At 42.0% G+C, this 25,329-nt stretch overlaps 1 protein-coding gene across 5 annotated transcripts in view; it reads left to right on the top strand.

Moving 5' to 3' along the window:
- Positions 1-1,397: 1,397 nt before the first annotated feature.
- Positions 1,398-25,329, top strand: part of CORIN (corin, serine peptidase) — a 159,417-nt gene continuing 135,485 nt past the window's right edge. For 2 of the 5 annotated variants that reach the window (XM_068942970.1, XM_068942969.1), the window contains exons 1-2: positions 1,421-1,582; positions 18,805-18,949. In XM_068942970.1, coding sequence (XP_068799071.1) covers positions 1,508-1,582; positions 18,805-18,949 — 220 coding nt within the window. In that variant the 5' untranslated portion in view covers positions 1,421-1,507. Of the gene's footprint in view, positions 1,583-1,990; positions 2,123-8,032; positions 8,141-18,804; positions 18,950-25,329 lie in introns of those variants that run through there. The other 3 variants (XM_068942966.1, XM_068942967.1, XM_068942968.1) reach the window with 3 other exon arrangements.

Raw genomic sequence — 25,329 nt, forward strand, 5'->3', positions numbered from 1 at the left:
GGTCTCAGTTACGGAGGTGGGTCCTGGCTTCAGCTCACTAAAGGCTCCAGACTTGAGTGGCTCCACGTACATGGATCCAGATATTGGGGGGGAGGGGGGAAATGCAGTCAAATGCACGTTTTAGAAGCTGTTGTCGCGGAGGGAGGGAGGGAGGACATTTGTGCATCTGGCATTTAGGGCCTCAGGAGCCCCTTGCTCTCCCTTGGCCCTCGTCGCGCGGGGCCCCGGCAGACCGAGCTCAGGGGCTGCGCCGCGCTGCCTCGCGCGAGCGGGCCGGGACACGCGAGGGCGTGCGCTGCACTTGGAGCTGTGCTTCGGGGAAGGAGCTAATGAGCCGCCCGTACTGCCGGGGGGCGGAGGGAGCCCTCGCTGGAGCCCCCCTTCCCGGCCACTTCTGTGCCGCCGGCAGCGCCTGGCACGACTTTCGACGGGGGGCGAGGGCGCTGCCAGCCTGCCGCTGCTTTGTTTTGGAGCCCGAGTACTAACGTTCAGGGTCTCCCGCCAGGCTCCCCCGACTCGCCTCCGCGGCAGGGAGCGTAAATGGCGCCCTCGCCGCCGCTGCCCTGCTGCCTGCTTCCCATCGCGCCGCGGTGGCTGCGCGGCGGAGCCGGCTCCTCGCTCCAGGAGGCGGTGCGAGCGGCTCTCGGCGTTTCGCCGGGTTCAGTACGGCTGGGAATCGCCCAGCCCAGCTGAAATACCTTTCGGCTCTGATCTTGGAGATGAGCAAGCCCTTGTGCTAAGCAGAAAAGCTTTGCAATGGTGTAAGCAGGGAACTTCTTATCTCGAGCGTGAAACTAAGGCTGCTGCATGATCATATTTGTAAAATAAAGAGCATCCAGAGGCCAGGCGGGCTTCCCGTCCCCCGGAGGAGCTCCGTGCCTGGGAAGGGCCCGGGCTGCGCCCCCCCCGCCCCGGCCCTTTCTCTGAACTCCGCGCTCCGGTGCGGCGCCCAGGAGCGCCGGGAGGGCTGTGCAGCAGGGCCGCCTCCGACCGCTTGAGCCCCGAGTGCATCCGCACGGCCCGAGGGTGCTCGCGGCGGAGCCCCGACGAGCCGGCGGCAAGGTAGGGGGGGCGAGCTCCGCCGGCTTCTACCTGGTCTATCCACTGCCTCGGGCTTGTCTTGCAACCTGAAGCCCTTCGCGACTTGACAGCGCCATAAAGCGTCATTTACCCCGGGGGCAAAGGCTGTTCCCGCTTCACCCGTCCTCCCTGGGGGAACGGCTTGGGGGAGAAATCAGCAAGCGACTGTGTCTCAGCTTATCCCCAAGGGATGGAGCCTTTGTGTGCAAAAGGGGTGGGGATGTGGCTGCTTTCTCGCGGAGGTTTATTATTATTGGGTGGAGGAGGTGGGGGGGAGTCTACGGAGCAGACAAATTGCGGAACCCCCCCCGCCCCGAGCCCGACAAGTGTGTATGTGCGGGAGGCGAGCGGCCGCGGCTCGCCAGAGGCAGCGGTAGAGAAGGGTGGGGGGCAGTGAAAGGGGAGAGGATTCAACAGCAGCCAGAGCATGTTCTCCATGCAACAGTTCCCTGCCCTGCCTGCGGAGGAGGAGCGCTACCGGCAGGTCCTCTCCGCCAACCGGGTAAGGCGAGCCCCGGGGTGCTCCCTCCGCGCGTGGCGCCGCCTGGGGTCCCTAGGGCTGGCGGTTTGGGGGGGCCGCTAGCTCCGCCGCTCGGCGCCCTCGGGAGCAGCGCCCTGGTGACTCGTGGGGACAACCCCGGCCCGCACCCACGCGGGAGATGGGAAACTTCCCCGGCGGGGACGCGCCGTGCGCGGCGCACAGCCTGCGCTGCCGCCGCGGGCTCGGCCCCCGCCCGCTGCGCCGGGCCGCTGGGTCCCAGCGGCAGGTTGCTCGGACAAGCGGAGAAGGGGCAAAATCCGCTCCGAGCCCAGCCGCTTCCCACAGCGGCAGCAGCCCCGTGGCTAGAAGGGAGAGGAGGTTGTGCCGGGGACGGGGACAGCGCCCTGTCTCCCGGAGGCAGCGCCGGCGGGATAAGTGCCCGTCCGTGCCCAGGCTGTCACCGTACAGCCGTCGTGCAGCGCTGCGGTGTCTAAACCCCGACTTGCACGGCTGTGCGAGAGAAACGCGGGGAACAGCGGAGTTCAGGAGCTCAAGATGTAGGTAAGTCGCGATTAATAATCAATCTTTATTAGCATTTTGTGACAACCTTAGCGGCTCCTTCCCCCCGGTTCTTTCACAAAGTCAGCGGGGGAAGTAAACGGGGCTGATGCATCTGTAAATCCCTCTGGCTGCTGGAGCGAGCGGGCAGAAGTTGCGCCAAGTCCGAAGGCAACAGGTCCGCGCCGTGCCTGCCCCGGCCAGCGTTTGCCAGAGGAAAGTTTGGGTTTCACCTCCCGAAGGACGTCCGCGCCGGCTCCGGCAGCGCGGGGCTCTGGGGAGCCGGCGCGGCAGTTCCCGCCCGGCGGCAGGGAGGGCTGGCTGCACCCTCGCGGCGGGTGCACCCGGGGCTCGGCTCAGTGGCGGAGGGACTCCGCGCCCCGTCTCCCGGCGGCTGTCCGGCCGGGTGGTGCCGCTGGCCGCCGCCACCCGCGGGAGAGGTGCTCCCTTGGAGGGTCACCGAGGGGGGCCGTGAAATCTGAAGCGAAAACGGGCAGTTAATCCCTGCTGGGAGAAATAGAATACCTGGGTGGTTACAAGTGTCCAAAGGGGATAACCCGGGTATTCCCGGTCCTCCGGCGCACTCCCTAGTGGGAGGAATGAGCGGGGAGCAGGATGTTTTGCCGGTCTGTATGGGAAAGGCTACACGGTGTATGTCTGTGCGTGGCCGGCGCTTGTCCGGGCTGGCTAGCGCGCCGCCGAGAAACCAGTCAGCCCTAGCTCGTCTTCCTCCCTGCCCTGCCCTCGCCCGGCGAGCTGGTGCCTCCCCCGGTGCCTTCCGTGCGCGTCGCGCTGTGGGCGAAGGAGGCGGCAGGTGAAGAGCGGCGGCCCCGGAGAGCGCGCGCCGCGGCGGGGCCGGCCCGGGTGCGCTGCAGAGCGGGAGGGTGCACGGGGGCGCAAGAGCCGCCTGGCGCGCTCTCTAGCACACTGTTAGTTACGAGGCCCCGCGACGAGCGAGTAAGAGTGCTCAGGGAAAGGCATCGCCTCTGTCTAACCGATTAGTACCTTAAACTTTACCCAACGGTGCTTAACTTTAGGCTTTAGACAGTGGTAGAGATTAATGCCCCTTAAAGTCATTCTTTGTCATTTTGTCAAGCGACAAAAACGGTATAAAAGCATTTTTGAAGTTTGTAAATACCGCAGGATACTTTGGTAGTATCCGTTCTCCACTTGATTCAAAATGCAGATATGAATGTATTTCATGGCAGACGATTAATTAATTAACCTTTATTTTAAATTATTAGCAGTCTGGCTGAGGTGGTGAAACTCTGAAATGAAATCAAATATCTAGAGCTTTTAATGCATTCATGGGGTCTCTGGGGAAGGTTTAGCTTTCAGCGGCTGAACTATAGGAACGGATTTTTCCATATGGCTACTTTTACCCTTCCTGTGTTCTTACAAGATGAACCAGTCAGCAGTATTAAATTGTAATTCTTTAGTTTTGTTTTTGTAATATATTCTTTAGGTTCGGGTCTCTCTGTTATAAGCCTCTTAGGTACTGTGATTCTTGCAGCATAGACAGTAACGTTGTATGAATGCATCGAATGCATCGTTAAGGTAATATAAACAACTACAAAAAGGTAATACAAGGAACTATAGAACCTTATACATCTCTGTAAAGGTTGGTGACATCTCCTGAATGTATTGAACTTCTGAGTTTTGTAGGAATTTGTGAATTCCCCTGGGAGACAGGAATCTCAAACAATATCTAAAACTTATATAGAAAAGAAATGTATCTTATTATTTTTTGCTTCTTTATCAGCCATTTATGCGAGTCTCTCAAACAGCCAAGCTTCTCTTCCTGTGAGCCCAGCCCTTCAACCTTTATGTAAAATCCTTATTCAGGTAAGCTGTTTTAAGGAAGCCAACAGAGCTCATTTTCCTGAGAAGACTCTTGGGGTGATAAGGAAGCCAAGCAGCACAGTTCACTTCTCCAGATTAGAGGAATCTGCTTGTGCTCTGTTATTATCTGATAGGACCATTAGGACAAAAATGTTGTATTTCCTTCTTTTTTGGAGACTGGGACTATGAAGGACGGAAGAAAGCATTTACTTCCTCTCCAAAAATCTTTGTTGGCCCTCCACTGCGTGCCTGTGGTAGATAAGAGTGTGTAGTGAATCAGAAGTATAAGCTGGTTTGAAATGTGTCAAGAATGGAGGTGCTCTATACATATAAAATGTGCAATGCACACTGGACAACTTAATATATCTGTATTATTATTTAGATTATAATTATATATTAGATGATGTCTGCGGATATGAATGAAAGCCATGACTCTAAATAGTGCCAATAATTACTTAAAAATGCAGGCTTACTTGAGTATAGGAGTTTCTTGAGTTTCTTTTTCTTTTTTCTTTTTTGGCTAAGATGATACACATGTTTAGGTCTTAGCACTCCGCTCCCTTGAGGAACATTATTGAATCCACGTATTGCCAAACATATAATTTCTTGTCATTACTTCCATGGCCAAGAGAGGAGTGCTTTCAGAGGCTAATGTGGATAAACACCCAGACAGAACTCTCTCTCACTAGAGAGGCAGTGGTGTTTCCGTGACTGGTGATTCCAGGCAGAATCAGGCAAGGGAATATCAGGCGGGTTAGATCCAGCAAAGGCTCCCAGCACCTCCTGCTCTTGCCACTACGTAGAAGCTCTAATCAATGAATGCTGAATTCTAAACTTTGTGCAAAAGTGGGAAGATAGTGCTTCCATTGGTGTGTCCCAGTGGCTGTTTGAGCTCTGTGACACTTTGCTGTACTGAGGCCAGATTCAGGTCACCCAAATATAGTGATGAGCATAAATGGCACTTCCTTAAGAAATGGGAGCTGTGGCTTTGACCCCCATCTGGATGGGAAGGCCATGGATGCCAGGTCTTCTGTTTTCAGCCTGAACAGACATCACATGCAGTAAGGCAATAGGTAGCATCTCCTGGTGTGGTCAGGTTTTGAAAGATGGCAGCTACATTGTGTGGGAAGAGTCAAATCCTGTCAGCGTGTCAAGTATCCTCAGCAAATGCTTATGAAGCTGGGGGAATGCCAGCCAGCGTTTGGTATGGCTGGGTGTCAGGCCAGATACGGTAGGTAGGGTAGTTCTAGCCATGCGCATGCAGCTTAGGCACCTCCAAATGTAGCAGCCAGACGCCTGATTTTAAATGCCTTCAGGACTAGGCAGCTAAGCACCAGGGCTTGAGGGGGGGCAGTTTGATTATGGTTTGAAATATTGCTGCTTCTACTCTGTCCCAGTTTTACCTTCATCAAAAACAATTCTACAGCACAGGGAAAAAGGGTGGATGATATCCCCATTTTATCAACAGGTTATTGCAGTAGTATAATGAAAACTTAAATCCTCCTTGAGGAGGCCTTCACATGCAGAAGAACCTCTGAAAGCAGTACCAGACCAGCTCCACCACCCTTTTCCATCTTAGTTACCCTCTGCAGTCATGGTTTGTTGTTTGAGGGAGCACAGTTTTGTCTGGGACTTTCCTGAGAAATCATCTGGGCACCAGGGGACAAAAGTCCTCCTCTTCTTGCCAGGATGCGCAACCAGGAGAATGAGGACCTGCGTCCTCGCCTCCTGAGGGGCAGTGTGAGGGAAGATGGAGGGGGAAAGAGGGAAGGGGGAGCACCTGGGCCTGAGTCGGGGGGAGCTAGCGCTGCTCCTTAGCACCGTGTCTCTGACAGACACGTGTCCCGGCCTCGGTGATCTCCGGCCAGGCTGTGCCGCCCCCTCGCCCAGAAATCGAGTTCTGTTGGCTTCATTAAAATCCCTCGCGCAGCGCCTGGGATTTCCCTGCCACAACCGCCTTACTCGGCTGCGCTGAGCCCGCCGGCGGGGGGGGGGGGGGGGTGGCTTGTTCCTGGGTGACCCTCCCATTTCTCAGCCCTGCGACCGAAGAATACGATGCCGTTTGCATCCCTTCCCTCTGCCCCACGCCCCTCTATAAATAACTCTCGCTGAGCTGACCTGTCAGATTCCCCCCGGCAGAGCGGATCCTCTGACCCGGGCCGCCTGCAGTGGAAAGTCTGAATGCAGAAAATACCGTAGTAAAAATAGAGCAGCTGGGTAGCCCCACCGGCAGGTCCTAGCGCCGGGAACGGGTGACTTTGGGTGCCGCATGGGCCCCTCGCGCTAGCGGCTCGCCTCGCGCTAACGGCCGCCCTGGCGCTAACGGCTCCTCTCGTCTTAACCGCCCAACTTGTCTCGCTGCACTTTTAACTGCCGAGCAGGCCCAGGCCTGCTCCTCCCCGCACTGCCGGGGCGTTGAGAGCTTCCTCATGCGTCCGGATAGACGTGTGCTTTAAAACTCTACAGGTGATTTCCACCGCCCCCCCCCCCCCTTTTTAAATCGTCAGATAACAACCTATTTCACTTCTGTTATTCTGTTGTGGGAGAGACAGTTACCTTCCAATTAATGTTTTTAATTTTAACACGTCTTTGTGATCAACAAACATGAAAGAAACAGAGATAATGATTTCACACCCTAGAAGTAAAAATAATGACGAGACAATGATCAAGAAAGAACTTAATGTTTCAAAAAGAGATAAGAATGCTGCCACTTCTGAAGTCCTGAATTAGGTTTCAGCCTGTGCCTACCTTGGTCAGAAGATTGCTCCCCTGAAAAGATAGATTGTCCTCAGATGTGGTTTCAAACCACCATAATAATTTAAAGCGATAATTGTCATTATTTGTTTACACATATAAATAATATGCTGTTATTTGTAGTTGGTTTCTTCTGCAAAATCTGGACATTTGGAGGTTAAAGAAGCAATAGATATCAGTATTATTTGATTGTTGCCATGGCCTGTACTTCTGGTGCATCCAAATCACAGTCTCGGCCTGCAGTGTCCACAGGAGCATGGCCTACTCACTGGATGTCCATGTAATTAGGTGAAGAATTATCTTGGAGTTGTGGCCACCTCGTTAATAACATCACCTTGGAAAAGTATGTTTTCTCACAACTGAGCAAAGTGGCAGTGCCCCCTGTCTATCTTCCTTCATCCCAAACTCACGAAGGGATGAAGTGAATCCAGCCACCCCCTCGCTCTTTTTCACCATCCATGTCATTAGCTCGAATCCCTGCAGCATCTGCTTCTTTGAGTATCACACAGTTTATAATTCTCTTTTTTCTTGTTACTAACGTTGCCAGTATAATGTAGTTTTTAGCTTGTTGCCCTATTAAAAGTGAAAATCAGGAAGGTATTGCTATTGACAGAGCTGCTCTGGAGCAGTGAAGTCTATGTTTTGAGGATTCAAACTCTGCCCCTTCTTGGAAAGCATCTGTTTCCCTAAATGATATGCATTCTGTAGGACCCCAGCTTTTAGATATGTACTAAATATGTACTTATTGGCCTTTTTCAGAGAGGGCACAAAAATTGAGGTCTCTAGACTTTTCCTCATAGAATAATCCATGAGGGAGAGCTCCTGTAAACCTGTGGGAAAGAAAACTGTCAGGTTGGATCAGTGCCTCTTTGCCGGTGGTCCTGAAAGCTGCACTATTCCTGAATTCCAAGGCTCCCTTTTTCTTAAGAAAGTAGCCTTTTTTACATTGAGCAATTAAATCTTCTTCACCCAGTAGTGTTGAGGAGCTTTCAGTTCCAGCTCTCTTGAACCTGCAGCTTCATATTCATGTAACATACAGTTCTGTCTGCTCTGGACTTCCCCTGGTCTGCAATGTGGCATGGAGATTTCTTCTGGTGCTCCTGCCTCCAAGGTGAAATCTTTCTCTGCATTGCCTACGTTTAAGTGATCACAGAACCTGGGACCTGGAGATTATAGATGCAGAATGTTCTAACAGTTGCCAGGCTTTTTTCCAATTTCCTGCAACCTTTCTCCATCTTCAGGAAGAAATACAGAAGAGGCTGAGCCCACAGTGATCTTAATTGCCTGTGTATTCTCTATGTCACACGTTATTGAGGGACAGACATTGCTGAAGGACAGCTTACCGCTTGGAAGACACTAGTCCTGTTCACGTATGAATGTTGTCTGAAGGGATAATTTATCTTAAATGACATCAGAAACTATGGAGTAAGTAGCTATCCTTTTTATTGCTATTTGATTTGTGGCAACTACGTAACAAAAGAATTAAATAGTAAATGCCTTTGTTAAACATAAGTGTGTTCCTGCTGGGCCATTTTATAGGGTGGGAATTTACAGAATTCACAGTGCATGCAAACAAGGCTGGAAGGGAAGTCTGAAATGAAGAATGCATCTGTTTAGAAATTATTAACATTTCCTTATGAAGTTAGAGTCTATGGAATAGTGCTGATAGTGGTCTAGAAGGGCTAAGGACCCAGATGGTTTTCATTTGCTTTTTCCTCATCATAAATAGGATTATTGTGTGAGCTTTTTTGTAGATTCCTAAAGAAAATATGACTGGGAGGAAAACTGACTTCTGTTCTAGGGATGGCAATTCAATTGAATAGTTTTAAGTTTTCATCCAAGTCATAAATACAATAGGATTTTTCTTCTCAGACAAATTGATTCACCAGATTGTTATCATTTAGCTGATTGTGACGCGCCACTAGAGGGGCATCTGGGATTCTTTCAGATTCCGAGGTTAGTTGCACTGAACTGAAGAGATCATAATTTGTCATATAATAATTTATCAGAGCTAAGCGGTTCTGCACATATGACAGGCACTGAACAACACTAAACAGTTAACATCAGACAGTCTACAAGTATAACAAAGCTAAAGAGTATAGCAAAGAACTCAAAATAGAATGCACATACCAGAGCACTATGGTTAAGCCATGGATGCATGGTACAATGACTGTTCTCGTCCTTTCCTTGTCTTTATTGGCCACCCCTCCGGTACAGTTTTTCCCAGATTATTCTCACCACGCTTGAGCTGTGCCAAGATGATTTGGGTTCTCCCTGGCAGTTGGCAGTAGGGGCGTCCCTGCTGACGGGTGGGTTGTTGGGTCCACAGGCCGGCTGACAGTGAGTCTGAGTCCACACAAGATGTATGTGGCTTACTTCTTTTATCCCTCCCAGGCTTAGTTCATTATCCAATTGATCAAAGCCGGACCACAGTGAGACAGTAGAACAGATGGCCTCAGTTGATAACAGTATGGATACCAATAAGATGGTCAACAGGGTGGTAACAGTATACATATCAATGGATATCAGTGTGGATGTTCAACAGATAACCCAGTGTGAAATTTCACAGTACCTAGATCCTTACAGCGTGAGTCTGTGATGTCACTTCCCCTTTGCTGACTAGGTTTGCTCAGTGCTCATAGTGTTACTGGAGGGCTACAGCAACCCCACAGTGTGGTGACTCCTGCTGCGGTGCACCCAGGGTTCCTAAACTCCTGGGGAGCACCCCAGAGCAAACTCCTCTTCTTTGGGCTGCACCATCGTGAGTCCCACGCTTGCCTATGTGGTGCCTATCAATGTCTTAGACATAAGTTTTCATCCTAGGAATCCTTATGCGATCCATAAAGCTCTGATGCTATATCAAACTCATCATTAAAAACTTACATCATCATAAGTGGCTTGTTAACTCACTTAAGTTTGTTAGTTTTTTTTTTTTTTCTGTCAGCTCATTATTTCATAGTTTAGACAATAATTAATAGGTTTTCTGTCTAGTCACCTCTTCCAGTCATCTCTGTCAAGATAGCCTGGTAGTTTCTGTTGTCTTCCTTTATTCTCTCCCTTTGAAGTGAAATGTTCAAAGATGACATGTTTCTGAATGATGTGGCATCCTACTGAAAAATGAATTACTCACCTCTAAATCTGATAGGTAGTAGCTTAGTGACCTGTAAGTGACCTTGTTTAATTCCATTTTCATTTTTGAGAAGAGGACAAATAAAAATTCAGCTACCTTGGACAGGTGAAGCTTTGCTTTGACTCTGAACTGTAGCTTTTCCTTTGATTTGTTATCCTTGGTCCAAGAGTTATAATCTTTTTATTCACTGTTCAGAAAAAAGTCAGTAGTGCAAAGCTAACATTACACATTCAAATCCAAAATTTTGATTTTATCTTAGCAAAAGTCTATAGTATGAGAATAATATATACATTTTAGAGAAAAAAAGTACATGAAACATAAGGAGACAAGTGCTTTTAAGAAGAATCTCCCATCTATATAGCTTGTATTACAGTTTGGCATCCAGTTCATGTAATTGAAAGCTTCTGACTTTAATTAGGTTAAATAATTGTATATTGAACCATGGGCAGGATAGATATATGATATACTGATCACCTTCAAGTTCAGAAGGCTGAGCCTACTGGTCAGGGATTAACAGAAAGAGAGATAGATCCAGTAATGGGATCGAGTTGTCTTGTTTGGGATAGCGTGTCTGGTAGGATTACTACATAGGCAGTAACTGATTCACTGAATGTGAGTGACACAGCACAGGCAGGATTTCTTTTTGTTGCTTTCAAGAGGAGATATTCCTTTAACTCAGCTTTCTTGTTTCCCCCAGAAATGTTTCTTTCAGCATCTTTTTATTGGCACAAATTAGGCAGCTAAGTTTTTTTTTTTTTATGGTTTCGATTTTTGCTTTCTGGTGTTAATGGCTCTTGTGCTTGCATCTACTCGTTGAATTCCTGGCAAAGCAGGAAGCTGGAGTCCTGTCAGTTTCTCTCCTGCCTGTGGAATTGTGAATTTCAGCGATGTACAGCTAGAGACTTGCCGTCACTGCTCTACTTGCTTAGCAAACCTCTGTGCAGTGAGCCTCTGGGTAGACAGGAAAGCATTAAAGTGTTCTCTGAGTTTGTTCAGAAAAACAACATGACACTGCTTAAACTTTCAAATGAGTAATCTTTGCAAGCCCTAGAAACTTGGAAAAAATGGAATACCCCCCCCAAGCATAAATCCTGTATTAATTGAAGATTAATTTCCCCTCAAACTTTCCCACTGCCTGCTGAGGTAGCCTGAATGGATGTTCAAGCTCTGGTGTGGAGAAATACCAGATAATGCTAACCACAATCTAGTTATTAAAATTAATGTCTTTGTAGACACACTTAGTTTTTGAAAAAAACTTTGATATCTTCTGTATGTTTACTAAATCTTGTTTAGCTCATACAACAAGGCATCATCACATATCTTTCCACCAACTGTCATTAATAATAAAGAAAGAGCTTAGAATTGTAACATTTGCTATGAACTGAACTATTTCTTAATTTGACTGTTTGTGAAAATTCAGCCAAGTTTCATTGTAAACATGGGAAGCATCCATTGTTGTAGTTGCAATTTTACATTAGTGAAATTATAAATATATATATAATTGTAGACATGTACTATATGTAGATAAGCAGGTAAATAATTAACATTTATCCCCAAGTAGAATTGTTACTCAGCAGCACTTCATTTGAAAAGGAAAATATTCAAAGATATTACTGCTCAAGAGAGTAATAGCATCACTACTACTCTCTGGTAGTGATAAATATCCTTTTCCTTCCTCTGAGGAAGGGTCAGAATTGATGGTCATGATCATCACTTAATCATGGTTAAGGGACATGTTTTATTCTCAGCTTAAAAGAAGTGGAGAGCAGTTATTGGTATCAGACTAGATACCTGGAATCCAAGGAACTCCTGTCATTTCTATCTCCTCCACTTTCCCTGAGAAGTTAAGCGTAGCTCACCTGTAATTGTCAGGGTCTCCTAATGTCAATATTTTGCATGTGAATAACGTTCTCATTTCTGTATCAACTTTTCTCAGGGAGACCAAATATTATCTTAATTATTTAGATTTATTTCAGTATCACATGGGTGCTTTTTAAAGTGCCTTTATAATCCACTGCAGTGCAAAAATAAAGCAGAGGAATCTTTCCCAAAAATCTAGATGAAATGAGACTAAACTCCTCAGATCTACACATCTCCTGGCTGTAGTGCCTACGCCTGTGACGTTAGCTTATTTCCACCTCCCTCAAAACCTTCAGAAAGGGAGACAGGAATGAATTATGAAGGAAACAGTGTATCAGAGCTGGCACTCTTTTAAACGGATACACTGTAAGATAGTAGCTCGGACAGTGATAAGACTGCTGGTAGCATGGCCTTCATCTATTACCCCAGACAAAAACTCAGATTTGGATCTTTGTGTCAGTGGCTACAATTGCTTTTAGTACCTCATCTAGAAAATTTAAAGCAAGGATGGGTATGTCTAAGGGATTGAAGTAACTGCGTTTGGACAGTACTGAAAGGCGTACTCCAAAGGAATTATAGTTGGTGGGCGCAGGATCTCAAAAACCAGATATATCGGAACACCATTGTTGTGTCTGGATTTTTTTCTAGCAAAATTACCCTTAGCTCCATCTTGAACTGAAGCTGGAGCATCAGAATTGCGCTGTCAGAGAAGGGTGAGACATACTTGAATGCCACCTTGTCAGTTCTCAGCTGCTCATGCATATATCCACAAATTTCTTCTTCCCAAAGCTGTCTCTTCAGCACATAAAACTGCTGAAATTATTTGTCAGGAATTAAGAATATCAAGCTTATGCTACAGAAATCAAGGAAAGAATATCGCAACATTTTCATTTGTCTGGATCAGTGACTTTTAGAGTTCCCTAATCTGGATTTTAAAATATGTTGTGTCTCATCTTGGATTAGTAATAGCTTGAAAGGCCATGGAACAGGAAAAGTGACAAGTAGGGTAACCTGAAAGGCAAACAGTCACCTTACTTTACACATTTTGTCTTCTATAAGAATCATCACTGGCATATGGTTACCTCTACTTACCTTAACTGAAGAAATAATTTGAGAAGGTTAAAGATGTTTCAGGTTTCTGCTTCAGTCAGAAGAATCCAGGTGGACTTGGCAACTGCCATCAACTAAATATTTCTCTTGGAAGGATGTGCCTAGCTTTATATGACATCTCTCTTACTTGGAGACTTTTTGCCTGTTCCTTGATCTCTGCTTTTGGATGACTAATTGTATGCTTTCTACTCATTATAGTGACTGATGAAGCATTGTCTTATATTTTTTGGAAGGAAGAATAATCAAAAAGTGCATTGCTTATTCCCAGATTTTCCTCTGAACAGGACACAACCATTAAAAACTGTAGGACATTCTCAACTTCTGTTATTCACTCCCAGGCATTTGAATATTGTGAGCTGGTCAAAAAGGGATTAAAGAATGAGTATGATTAAATTCCTTTTTATATGCTGTCATATGTTTGAACACTGACACTTCACGTCTTCAGTTTTTGTTCTGTAACAGTGAGAACTGCAAACCATCTTCCCTTTGGGGGAAAGCAAAGCTGAAATTGCTGACATGTTCATGTGAATACAGTATCTACAGCTTTAAGATTCCTGATAAAATCACAAGAGCTGACAACACAGAGCACCGTTTCAACATTAGAATAGGAACACTATCAAGGATATGGAAAGGATTGCAGATAGTTTTCATATTCTAACATGTTTTCCATACAGAAATAATTGCTTGGCCCAACAGCAGATTCCTCAATGACATTATGAGGACCTCTACAAGCCTACCTATATTTTTGTCCACTAACAACCTTCCTTCTATATTTCATTCTTGTTTTCTTTCCAGTATAAACACTGCATTGTATTTTGGTATATGGCTTGCTCAAGGGATTTTTATGTTTATGATCCAACAGTTGTCTTCTGTCTTTCTTTGTAATCCTTATTTTTGTCATTTGTAATCTGTCATTTCTGTGACATAATTTCACAGGCATATTACTGAAATGCCATCCTTATGATCAACTTTTCCCCTGTCCTGCAGAAGACAAGTTCTGAATTTTGGTCCAATGAATTTTCAGTCTTCCTGTATTCAGAGAGGACTGTGTTTTTCTTCCATCTTACTTTTTTCTGCCCCTGTGATTTCAGAAAATTGAGTGTGAGTAGTGTACTTTAAAGCAATCTGAGCCAGCAGTCCTAGTTAAGACTAGGATTTTCTAAAGATCCAAACAGAAATTGGCTCCTTGTTAGTTCATGATGTATTTCCTTTATTGCAGTCAATACTGAAAGAATGGCACTCACATAAGTAGCACTTAATACCATTTAACTAGGGACAGAGTGTCTTAGCCGTCAGAAAAAAAATCTTACGTTTTTAAGCATCCTGTATTCTAACCCCTCATTTAATACAGAAATTGATTATATTAAAAGCAAATGACTTGTCACCTTGAAAACCAAACACTGAAATTTCCTGACTACATTGTATACGTTATTTAATTGAAAGACGTCTCTCTTGAATCAAACTTTCTGTTTTTGTTTTGCCAAAGGTGAAAGTTGCAGTTTAATTAATGGTGGTGGTAGGAAAGGAACTTGCATCCATATTCTTTAAATTCTGAAGATATATTTTGGTGCAGTACTGTGCTAAATCTCTTCCATGCCAACTCCCCTTGTGTTTAGGGTTGGTTTCTTTCAGTCTGCCCTTAAGGATTCTGCTTCTCAGTCTTCTTGCCCTTGCCTTGGAAAGGAAGATAGGTGCCTCAGTCTTACAGACTTAGAGATGATTCAGAGAAACTATTAACTACAGAGGTAGTTGAGGAAGACTAGTTTCTTTTCTGAGCCACTAATCTCGGTCCCTAAAGCGGGCTGGGTGAATAAGCATGTAGCGCCTCTACTTCCTTCTAGAGGCCAATTTCTTTCTAAAATTCTATTATTTATGTCTAGTTTTGGATTCTTTGTCCATTTGGGGTGTTACTCTCTTCAAGTCTGTCAGTCAAGTCTGGGGGTTAGGAGTTTAAAGTTTTTAATGAGATTTGAAGTACACCCTGCTTCCTTGTCACTTACTGGTCTAAAAAAGGGCTACAAGGAAAGTACCAACCTGCAGCAGACCCCTTGCTAAACTAGAAAAGAAACCTTCTGAGATTTGATGGGAAAGAAGAACTGGGAGGACAGAGCATACCTGAAATTTATGCAGAGACATTAGCATACTAGCACACTTAAAATTGGTGCATGTATTCCTTGTGTATTACAGTGTTTGGTGGCAAGAGAAAAAGAAATGTTACCTGGGAATACAAAAGAGCAGGTGTAATACATTTGCGTTTATCTCCAGGACAACTCATTACATTCTTATTCTTGATATAGGAACCATTAGCACTACCTCTAGTTATTTCATATTCATCACAGAAAGTGATGGGAAAAAACTCCATAGTAGATGTTCAAGTAGTGGAAAACTAGCATTTATTAAGTTTATGCTTGCTGACTCACTGATGATGATTTTAAATGGGTTTAGTGTTTTTCATGAGTCTTTTCCTGTAGAAGGGAAAAATAGAACATGCTGTTTAGTTGTCTATAAATATTTACTTTGTTATTATACAAAACTAGCAATTCATGGTGTTTAGAGAAGCATGTTTAGAGAGCACAATCCAGCATTCTTTTCTTGAGCAGTCACTGAAAGCAAATTTGGATACAACAGTCCCTTTTAAAATCTGTGGAAGTAAGTTATCACCTCAAAGAGTGGGGTTTATTGCTGTTTTCAGGAATTAATTAGAAAAATGTTTGAGGTCCTTCTTTAGCAGGCACGTTTACCTTGTGTGGCTAGTATCCACAGTGCTGCTAGCCTTTAAAAATATTTCTCACAGAAGCAGAGGAACATACAAACAAGGTATTTCAGAAGCTCACTATTTTCACTGGGACTGACACATTTAATGTTTCTCCCAGCTTAACTGAAACTGTGATGTTAACTTTGCTCTTATTTATACACATGTGCCTTGAGTTACTAAGATCTCATGTACCTTCAAAACATTCCATACCTCCTCCTCCGCACAGGGAGAACAAATACAATTGATGATGATACTGTTTCTATTTTTCTCAGTTATTTGGGAATATGATTCCGTTGTTACTGATGACGTAAGTTTTGCACTCTCGAGACAAACTCTTGGGTAGTAATGGGTCAATATATACATTATAGTACAGTGAGTAGAATTGGGCGCTTTTGACTGCCATTTGCAAGAATTTCATTTTGCTTGAGAATCATTACTTTAGGAGGGCAATTAGGGTCTTTTGGTTTTTCTTTTGAAGGGATTAAGGGTCAGCCTCTGAATGCCCTAATCACTGGGCAGTGATGGTCTTGCTCCCTATTACCTGGCCTGGCAGAACTGTGGATTTTTTTTAGGGTATCATGACATTGAGCAATAGTGTGTTCTGATTCTTGAGGAGTCCACGTTCAGATGGTTGCAATACTCTTTTGAGTAGTAGACCTTTATCATTTTTAACTGCTTCAGGCTGAAGAGGGAACTGAGCTCAATTGCTTCTTTTCCTGTGGGAGCACTGTAACGACTGTACTGATGGAGAGGGCAACTTTACATCATTTTCTCTTTCTTTAGCTCTGCTTTCAAAAATAGCTTTGGCAGCTGTTTTGGGAGACCTGTGTTCATAACAGAGCTGTGTTACTCCTGTTACCTATGCTCAGAGCTCCTGAGGGGAACCAATTTAGTAGGGGCAAACCAAGGTTGTGAAATTCAGTGAGAGCTGCCATGAAGAGCTGCTGAGCTGCTGTATCTGGGCATGGTCAGAAGCAAAATTTCAGGTAATCTTGAAGACTTTACTTTCAAAAGGCACACAAGTGTGGACTTTAGGAAGTTACACAGTCAAGCAGGAATTTCTAACTATTGCTTGGATTTAGGTTCCTAAAAGCCAGCAAAATCCTTTTGTGTATCCACGCCTGGATATGTGAGGTGTTACTTGCAGGTAAGGGAAGTAACTTAGCTGAGATGTTGCAAAATCTTGGATTGCAGCATTTTCAACTTCTGAATAATATGTGGATTAAGAAAAACACTTCTGACAACCAATTAACCCCCCAGCTTCTCTATATTTAGCTTGTTGTAGGAAGTGGTAATGATCAGATTGAAGATCACACCAATTCACCCAGGCTGAACCTTGTCAGCAGACAGAGCTGACAACCTTATTACTCTCACTCTGAGCTGACGCTTTCAGATGTTCAGAAAACTGTCATGTTTAAGTTGACCATCAGCTTAAATCCTGCTTGTTAGATAAGACTAGCAATAGGACACTGCTGAGACTGAATCACTGTGATAGGAAGAAGGTGCAGCCGTTATCAAATGAGAAACTGCTAATGCCTCTTACCATACTGTTACTGTATCAGTTTTCAATATTATCTGATCTATGCATCGAATGGTGAAAGTAACAGAAAAAGTCTCATAGGACACCGTACTGGATGGTTCTCAAGGGGGTCAGATAACACACGATGTTTAGTGGTATCAGAAAAAAAACCACATAAAACTGCACAAAGGCAATTCTATTCATTTCTAGTGTATCTGCAATGTCTTGTAGCCACGGGTATCAAAAATAGGTGAAAATTCTAATATTATTAACATGAAAAGTTTCCTTACAAATAGCTTTTTGTCATGCTGGATCATGAGACATTGCAGAATGACAGAAAATCACACTGTAAATCCCACTTTTTCCTACAGTCTTCTCAGCTAACGCAGGAAAGTGGGTACTGACATTAGGAGGGGTATAAATATAGACTCTGTGGAACAATTCCTTAAGAAATAGTTAAAATTCCATTTGTGCCATTCAGTCTGATAACCTATTCTTCACAGAAAGGCATTTATAACAGAGCCAATCAAGGGCATAACATGTGGAGACTGTCATTTACAAGATTGATAGATATATGTTACAGACCTCTATCTCTTGAGTTCTTTCCCATTTGTTTGGGAAGAGGCCGACAGGGTAACGGACGCATTCATGCTCTTGTGTCCTGTCACTGCCTGTAACCCATAAAACAGGAAGCCAGCTTCAATACGATAGATCTTTCTGACAAAAAGACTAAATTGTTATTCATCATACTCAACTGATGAGTCATCTTTTGGGATAACGTTATCTGGAATTAATGATTCTGTAATCCTATTTCACCTTATTAAAGGTAAAATTGTAAATATTTTTAATGTCAATTCTGAATTAAAAATGCATTAACTTCAGAGCAACTGTTTCAATCTTGCTAGTAAACGTATGCCTGGAATTTTGTGGTTTGTTGTTCCTGTTTAAAAAGTATGATATTTTTCTAATATATGAGATCATGATCTTAATTAAGTTACGTTTTAAAATGATTTTTATCCCTATTATGTATATCATAAATAGATATTTAGGCTTCAGCCTGTTGTACATGTTTAAATATTTTCATTTTGTGCAGCTCAGCTGAATTCAGAACATTGTTTTCCTCTAGTCCTCCATATTTCATTTATATTGCAGAACATATTATCAGCTAGCTCCACAGAATGCTATAATAAATTCTAATATCATAAAGTCCTTTGAAAATGAAAAAAACCATTATTGTAGATAATAAGTGGAATGGTCCTTTTCACTTCTATTGTCAGTTAAAACAGAGATGGTAATAGTTTCTTAATTCCTTAATGAAAGAAACTAAGAAGATAGAGTTATTGAATAATTAATAACAATTATTTTGATTATAAAATAAGCTGTATTTAACCTTTTACTTACGATTTACGATGTATTTAACATTTTTCAAATGAAATGTCTTTTCTCCTAGCTGATCAGAAATGTTTAGAAGTTTTACTGAAGGTATGAGTTGGTAGATATTGCAGGGTGAACTAAAATATATAATATGGATTACTCTAGCCTGTCTACCAAAAGCAAGTTTGTATATATCTTTTCATTAAGAATCTAAAAACTGTTTACAACACATATTTAAATAATATTTTTATTCCGTGTATTGGGCAGGACTGCACTTAAATACACTATAGGAGTTACTTAGTGACACCAGAATCATAAAACTATGCTCTTTTGTTTTTCAGGTTTTAAGAACAGATGAGGATAATATGGGGGATGGTTGCTCCCAGAAACTGGCTTCTGCCAAGTTCCTTCGACTTTTGCTCCTAATATTGATTCCATGCATCTGTGCCCTTATCCTTTTGTTGGTGATTCTGCTTACCTTTGCAGGTGAGTGCTAATGGAGTTAATTGATAAGTTTTTAAGTAAGGAGAATAAAACTGAAATATGACTGCAGTCTCAAGGGCTAATGTAATTGTAGGCATAAAGACATCTTTTAGCACATCTACCTCATACAGTAAGCCAATAGTATATGTTGCAGAGAAATAGATATCATATTTAGATTTATATATTTAAAATGTATTTAAAGGTAAAAAAGGGGAAACCTTTTCTGAATTTCTGAAAGTGGATTTTTGATGCGCGTACTGCCTTGAAAATGTAGTATATAGATGTTTTTTCAGCAGTCATTTTACAAGTATATTTTTATGTTTGGTTGTCTGATGTACAGGTTAGGGACATTTGAATAACTAAGTGGAATAGAATGTTTGTCCCTTAATTTCATACACTGATGTGCAATTATAATTTTTGCTTTTCAGGTGAAGGTTAGCTTATAGCCACAAATCTTTCTGAACAGCCTACAAAATAACACTGTTTCACTAAAGCAAAATAAGTATATTTCTTATAAATATGAAGTATATATCAATACAAACCCCTACTTATGTTTTGCTGAAACTTGTTCCAGACATATTAGATTTCATAATGGCTTAATCTGTTAACTAACTTTGTGTCTGTTATAGAGTGAACAAGTTAACAATTCATTACCCACAAAATTTTAAAAAGTTTTCGCTTTGTTACCTTTACAGGGAAGCTGACATATCTTGGCATTAAATTGTTGCAATTACAGAGCTCTTGAGAAAGATAGTAATGCTAGGCTAAAACTTTACTTCATTGGGAACAATTAGTAAAAAAAAATTAGTCTATTTTGCTTTCATTGATGAGAGATTGTTGGATTTTTACTTCAGTTTTTTGTTAATGAAAATATTTCCTTAAATACTTCAGAAGCAGAGCAGTAACAAGTATGGTAAAATGTATGAGTGTATATAGATATAAATATAAATCTATATTCCTATTTAAAATCGCAGCTTCAACACCTATCATACAAACAGTTAGCAAGCATGGGAGGAAGCTGAACACGGGTCTAAATAGCACCTTCAGCTCTGTCAAAATCAAGACAACTTAAATCTGTTTTCTCGATTCAGTCTGTAGAGGATGATTTGCAACAAGATGTTTTATGCCTGTTCTTTTCATTTAGCTTAGGTTAGGCAAGTCAATAACCAAAGTTAATGAATGTGATGATTGACAACTAAGTCTTGGTATGTATCCTTAAACTAAGAACAGGCTGAAGTGGATTAAGATCAAGCAATTAGGAAGTATGACGCCATTCAATTTGCTTTCCTTATGTTTAACATTCCATTTGTATCCTTCATATCCTCTGCCCTAGATTTTCATTCTTTGGTGAGAAAGCAGATAAAAAAAGCAGGTGTATTTACGTCAGCTGAGACATGTATCGACATAACACTCATTAAAATCGTATAAAATCCTTCAGGGAAAGGGAACTTGTTCTGATCCTACTTCTGTAGCAAAAATCAGGACTATGTCCTCTTAAGTCAATGTAATTATTTTAGGGTAAAGAATCAGGCTTGGTGTTATTACCTAAACTTAAAAATTGGCAAAGATCCCTTCAGCATCCTGGGAATTATGATGATTATAATTTAGTATTCTTCTCTCTCAGTTAGCAGCTTTAGTTTTATGTGCATTGATAGCCCAGAAGCAAATATATCTGACGTCTGAAATTAAATGAACAAATTTTGTGGGCCTCTCTGAAATGTGTGTAATATAGTCTCTTCTACGTACTGAAAATCTATTGTATTCAGAACAGTAATTCATATTCTATACAGATCAATAAGAGTTGAATGTTCTTACAGTCCAGTATTGATATGATGACTTACAACATAAGAAATGAATTAACAGTCCTGACTGACAGGTGTCTATATTAATAACATTATAATTTGTCATTGTTACCTGTTACTATTCTCAAATTATAATTTAATGAATTATTAGCTTTTATTTCGTGAACCATAGATATATTAGCATGTCTACAGTACATTTATGTAAGTAGCATATTATCCATTTCAATAATTTATTATCAAATTTTTATTATAATATATGTTGTAAAGGTATTATTACGTTTCCTGTTCATTCACGTAACATATTGATCTAGATTCAAGGCAATGAATTTTACAACCAACATAATTATTCTGTGTATAAGAACTTCTGTTCTTGTCTTTTGACAAAATGGAGGAGTTAAGTTCTATTACTGTCATGCTAGTATCTTTTACTGGTGCTTAAAACATAAGTAGGGAGTGCCTGTATCTTTCTTAGAACTTCATGAACTTTTCTGATTTGACTCTAGGTAACTAACTCATAAGAAAATTATATTTTGCAGGAAAACATTTTGTTTACTGTTTTGTTTACCATTTACTTTACAATTTGTAGGTAATTATTCTTTTCCTTCTGTATTTTTTTAATTGAATGAGGTATACAAACATAAAAAGTATCTACACACCTGAAAACTTTTCCATTCACTTTCCTTTTGTCTGAGATGTTGCTTGCACACCATTATCTCTATCTTGAACAAACTGGGAAGTTGGTATGGGTGAAAGCAGAGAGGTAGAGCTCTAAACTTGTATTGTAGCAATTTGGAGTATCCTGCTTGAGGTGCCGTGGGTGCACCCATATGCCATGGGTGCATGCTTTGAGAATATGCCATTAATCAGCTTTTCAAAAATTATTTACAGTCAGGGTAAAAAAGGTGAAAGCTATTGGAAAAGTTATTTTGTTAGAACTGTGTGCAAAGAAGAAAGGACAAAGCAAATGATGAATAGAGGTACGCTTTACTTGGATGAAAGCCTTCTATGGTCCATACAAGAAAATATCAGGTTGAGCTGCTCAGCTTTGATGTCTCTTCCATGCTTACAGTCTTTCGCTCTGCATATTCTTCTGTCCCTCGCTTACCAGGATTGTAGCATGCTTGTCGGCCTTTAGAAGAAAACTTTGTAATGAATATTGTTTTATTTATTAAAGCAGAAGCAGTAGTTAAGACATTGAGAGCCATCTCACAAGACTACATCGTAAGTTTTTGCTGTGCATTATAGTTAGTTTAATTTTCATTACTTTCAAGAAAACAAGCAATAACTGATTCCATGGTCTGAATAACTCCCTCTTTCTTTAAAATGGAAAGCCTGAAGATCACCTTAAATCTGTATGCGAATCTGTAGTCCATGACCCATTTTGCTTACACTGAAAAAAATCCTTAAGTAATGCATCCTCTGCAAACTTTACTAAGGTGCAAATTTCCAGAGTTTATAAGAATGAAAAATCTCTGGCATTTTCATTCTTTTCCTTGGAGAGATGAATTATTTTAAACCATTTGAAATATTAAATTTTTAAACAGTCATTCACAAGTGGCGAGCTTAATGCCAAATTTCAAATTTTTGTGATTGTACCATAGTTGCTTAGCAATGCAGTTATCTTGCTGGGGAAACAAACATGCTTTATACTTACAGGTCCACAAAGGAAAATCAGTATTACATTTATTTCCCAGTGATAAATAGATTCTGTGGTAGATGTTCCATTTCTCTTATGAACTGATACTGATGTAGTCTTTTGCCACCTCCTGTTAACAGCCCTCCACAACTAACACTTTGTCTATTTTTTTCTGTAGAATTCAGAGCAAGTCTTATGATGCACATAAAGAATGGTTTCATCTACTTCAAACATTTGCAGTCCAGATGTAATTTTTGGGCATATGATCACACTGCAGGATCACATCAAATAAGTTTGCCTTTCAGGCAAGCAGCATACTCTTATCTATGCACAATGTTAGGCATTCGTGCATTTTGCAAAATAGCGTTATAAAAATCTATTAGTCCATCAACACTGGAAGGAATAAGAATTGCAATGAAAGTGTTCAAGAGTCACTGTTTGCTCTGGATATGCAAATAATTGAGGTTTTGGTTCTCTCAGCATCCTCACACGAGCAGCATACAATGTTATATTTGTATTTTGGCCCCGACATGTATTTTGAGATTAATTGTGGCTATCAGTGATAATTACTACAAGTGTTATGTGTGAATGGCAGTATTTAGTATTTTCATCATATCCTTCTTAAAAACAAAACTTTTTCTAATAGCTGATTTTTATTATCCATGTATCAGCCTGGTCAGCTCCCAAATCATTCTGTTGTTCGGGAAAACCATAGCAAGATTCAGTGCACCTGAGAGATACTGTCACTTGCACATCACTGGTTGAATAATGATCATTATAGAGTCCGTAAGATCCATATTCTGCTTTCTCTTCCTCTCCACAGAACACAGAAGGAGCTGGGTCTCCTTCACAGAATAGACATAAGGAAAAGTATATTGTAATAAGACTGCCAGGGTTAGCTTTGTGGCTGTTAGATCCTGACCATTGATCAGTTAATATGCATATATCAAGACTCCTGTAACATTTGGGAACCCAACTATACCAGCCCACAGTGGATCTTTTGCTGCACGGATGAAATTAAATCTTCAGGGGAAGTTGTAGAACAGACTCCAGAGAGAAAGCATCTTGATTGCTGAATCATTTGGAAATCCTAATAGCTCTCCAAGTGATGTCAAGCCTCAAGGCATATGACATGAGATGACCTCACAATCTAAACTGACTGGCAGCATGGAGACACAAAATTGCAATTGTTAAAGCAATATGAAATAGTAACAATTCCACTTTCAATACCGAGGGTGAAATTTGCTGTAAGAGAGGTATCCAAATGTAGGAATAACACTAACATATACATAAGCCATTTGGTCCCAGGAGTTTTTCTGATGGAAGATGGTATATATCACATAAGTGATCTGCCAGTTTTGAATTTGTTCTTGTTAGCACAGCTAAACTGGGGAAAACATCCAAAGGAGTGTATCCTAAATCAGCCTCTACTTGACCAGCCTATAAAAACTAGCTTACTCTAGCAAACCTTAACTGACTCTCCTGGGAGCTTGGAGAAAAAGTTGGTGCTGTGAATATAGCTCCAGGTGAAGATGTCCTCTGTGAGGCATCACTGAGGTTACTGGAGAATTGCTCTTGTGATCTAGAGAATGGTAATGAAAGTCTGGCAGTCCATCCAGCACAGACAGACAGATAGTCATAGTGTCTGAAGCATGGATTCCGGTATGGTATAATTGGTTCCTAAAGAGCCAGCCACACTTTATTTTATTAGCCAGTGCAAAATGATTGTTTAATACAGCCAGAGTTCAGGATCAATTTCTGAGTTGAAATAGAGGCATTGTATGTATGCTATATTTTCTTTCTTAGATTAAGAAAAGCTTCATTTATAAAAATTTCTAGATACATGACCCGTCTTGCTCAAGAAACTAGGAGGAAACAGACATCAGAAATGAATTTTGATTAGATCACAGTGTTATGACTATAACTGGGAACTGTCAGGCAACAACAGCTGTTAATGTTGAGAGCAGCTACTGTCATCCTCTCCAGTTCTTTAATCTGATCCTGACATTTTGCTGAGACTTCGCTGCTTGACAGTCAAAAGCTGGTGAAAGGGAGAGAGTCTCTTCTTATGGCATAGGACCTTATTAACCTGGCTTCATTCTGCAGCTTTTTTAAAAGCTGGCTTCCACAGTCAACTTTCAGTTCCTTTTTACTTGGGAATGGATCCCTTTTCTACCCTATTCACCTGTTAGGATGAAAGAAAAAAAAAAGTTTACAACTAACCTCTTTCTTGGCTCTTTGGGCAGCTGCTAAGCTGTTTAAGGTAATGTTACTGCAGCTCAGCTAATGGGCAATGATTTGATATGCCAGAGTAACTCCATATTATCAGTGATGTGCCCATTCCTCTAGAGTGTACAGAGCCATAGGGACTGACTCTGCAGAAGAAACCTCAGTGGGTAGGTACAGTGTGGCTAGTTACATTAATGCACAGAGAATAAAATTGTAGTTCAACTGTCTCATCCATTATACATGCTTTGGTAAGCCTCTTTGCTCTATTTGATTATCTTTTTAAATAAACCTGACCTTTTCAAGATTTCCTGCTGTGAATCACTAGAAATCACCCACAGTATACACAGCCAGATTCTCAATTTAATGGCCCGAACACTGTGATTGTTTCAGATCTCATAACTCTCTCAGATCTTTAAATAAAACATTAGTTCTCCAATAGTGAACAGCAACTGGAAAGTGATCAGTAAGACTGTTGGCAAAGCACTGCTTTAAACTGAATGAGCTTGGTGCCAGTTTCCCATTTTTGTAGCAAACAATGAATGCCAGCATGCTATATGCTTCTGTCATCTGGACGTGTCCAGCTGTAACTATACACACAAATCCAAAACGGATGCATCTATTTCATGACTAATTAACTATCTGGCCTGTGGTATACTGCCTGCATCTCTGTACGAACTCACATCTGTGGAACAGTTTAAGATAATGTACATGTATGC

Source organism: Struthio camelus, chromosome 4 (assembly GCF_040807025.1).
Source record: "Struthio camelus isolate bStrCam1 chromosome 4, bStrCam1.hap1, whole genome shotgun sequence".
In the NCBI taxonomy this organism is placed as follows: domain Eukaryota; kingdom Metazoa; phylum Chordata; class Aves; order Struthioniformes; family Struthionidae; genus Struthio; species Struthio camelus.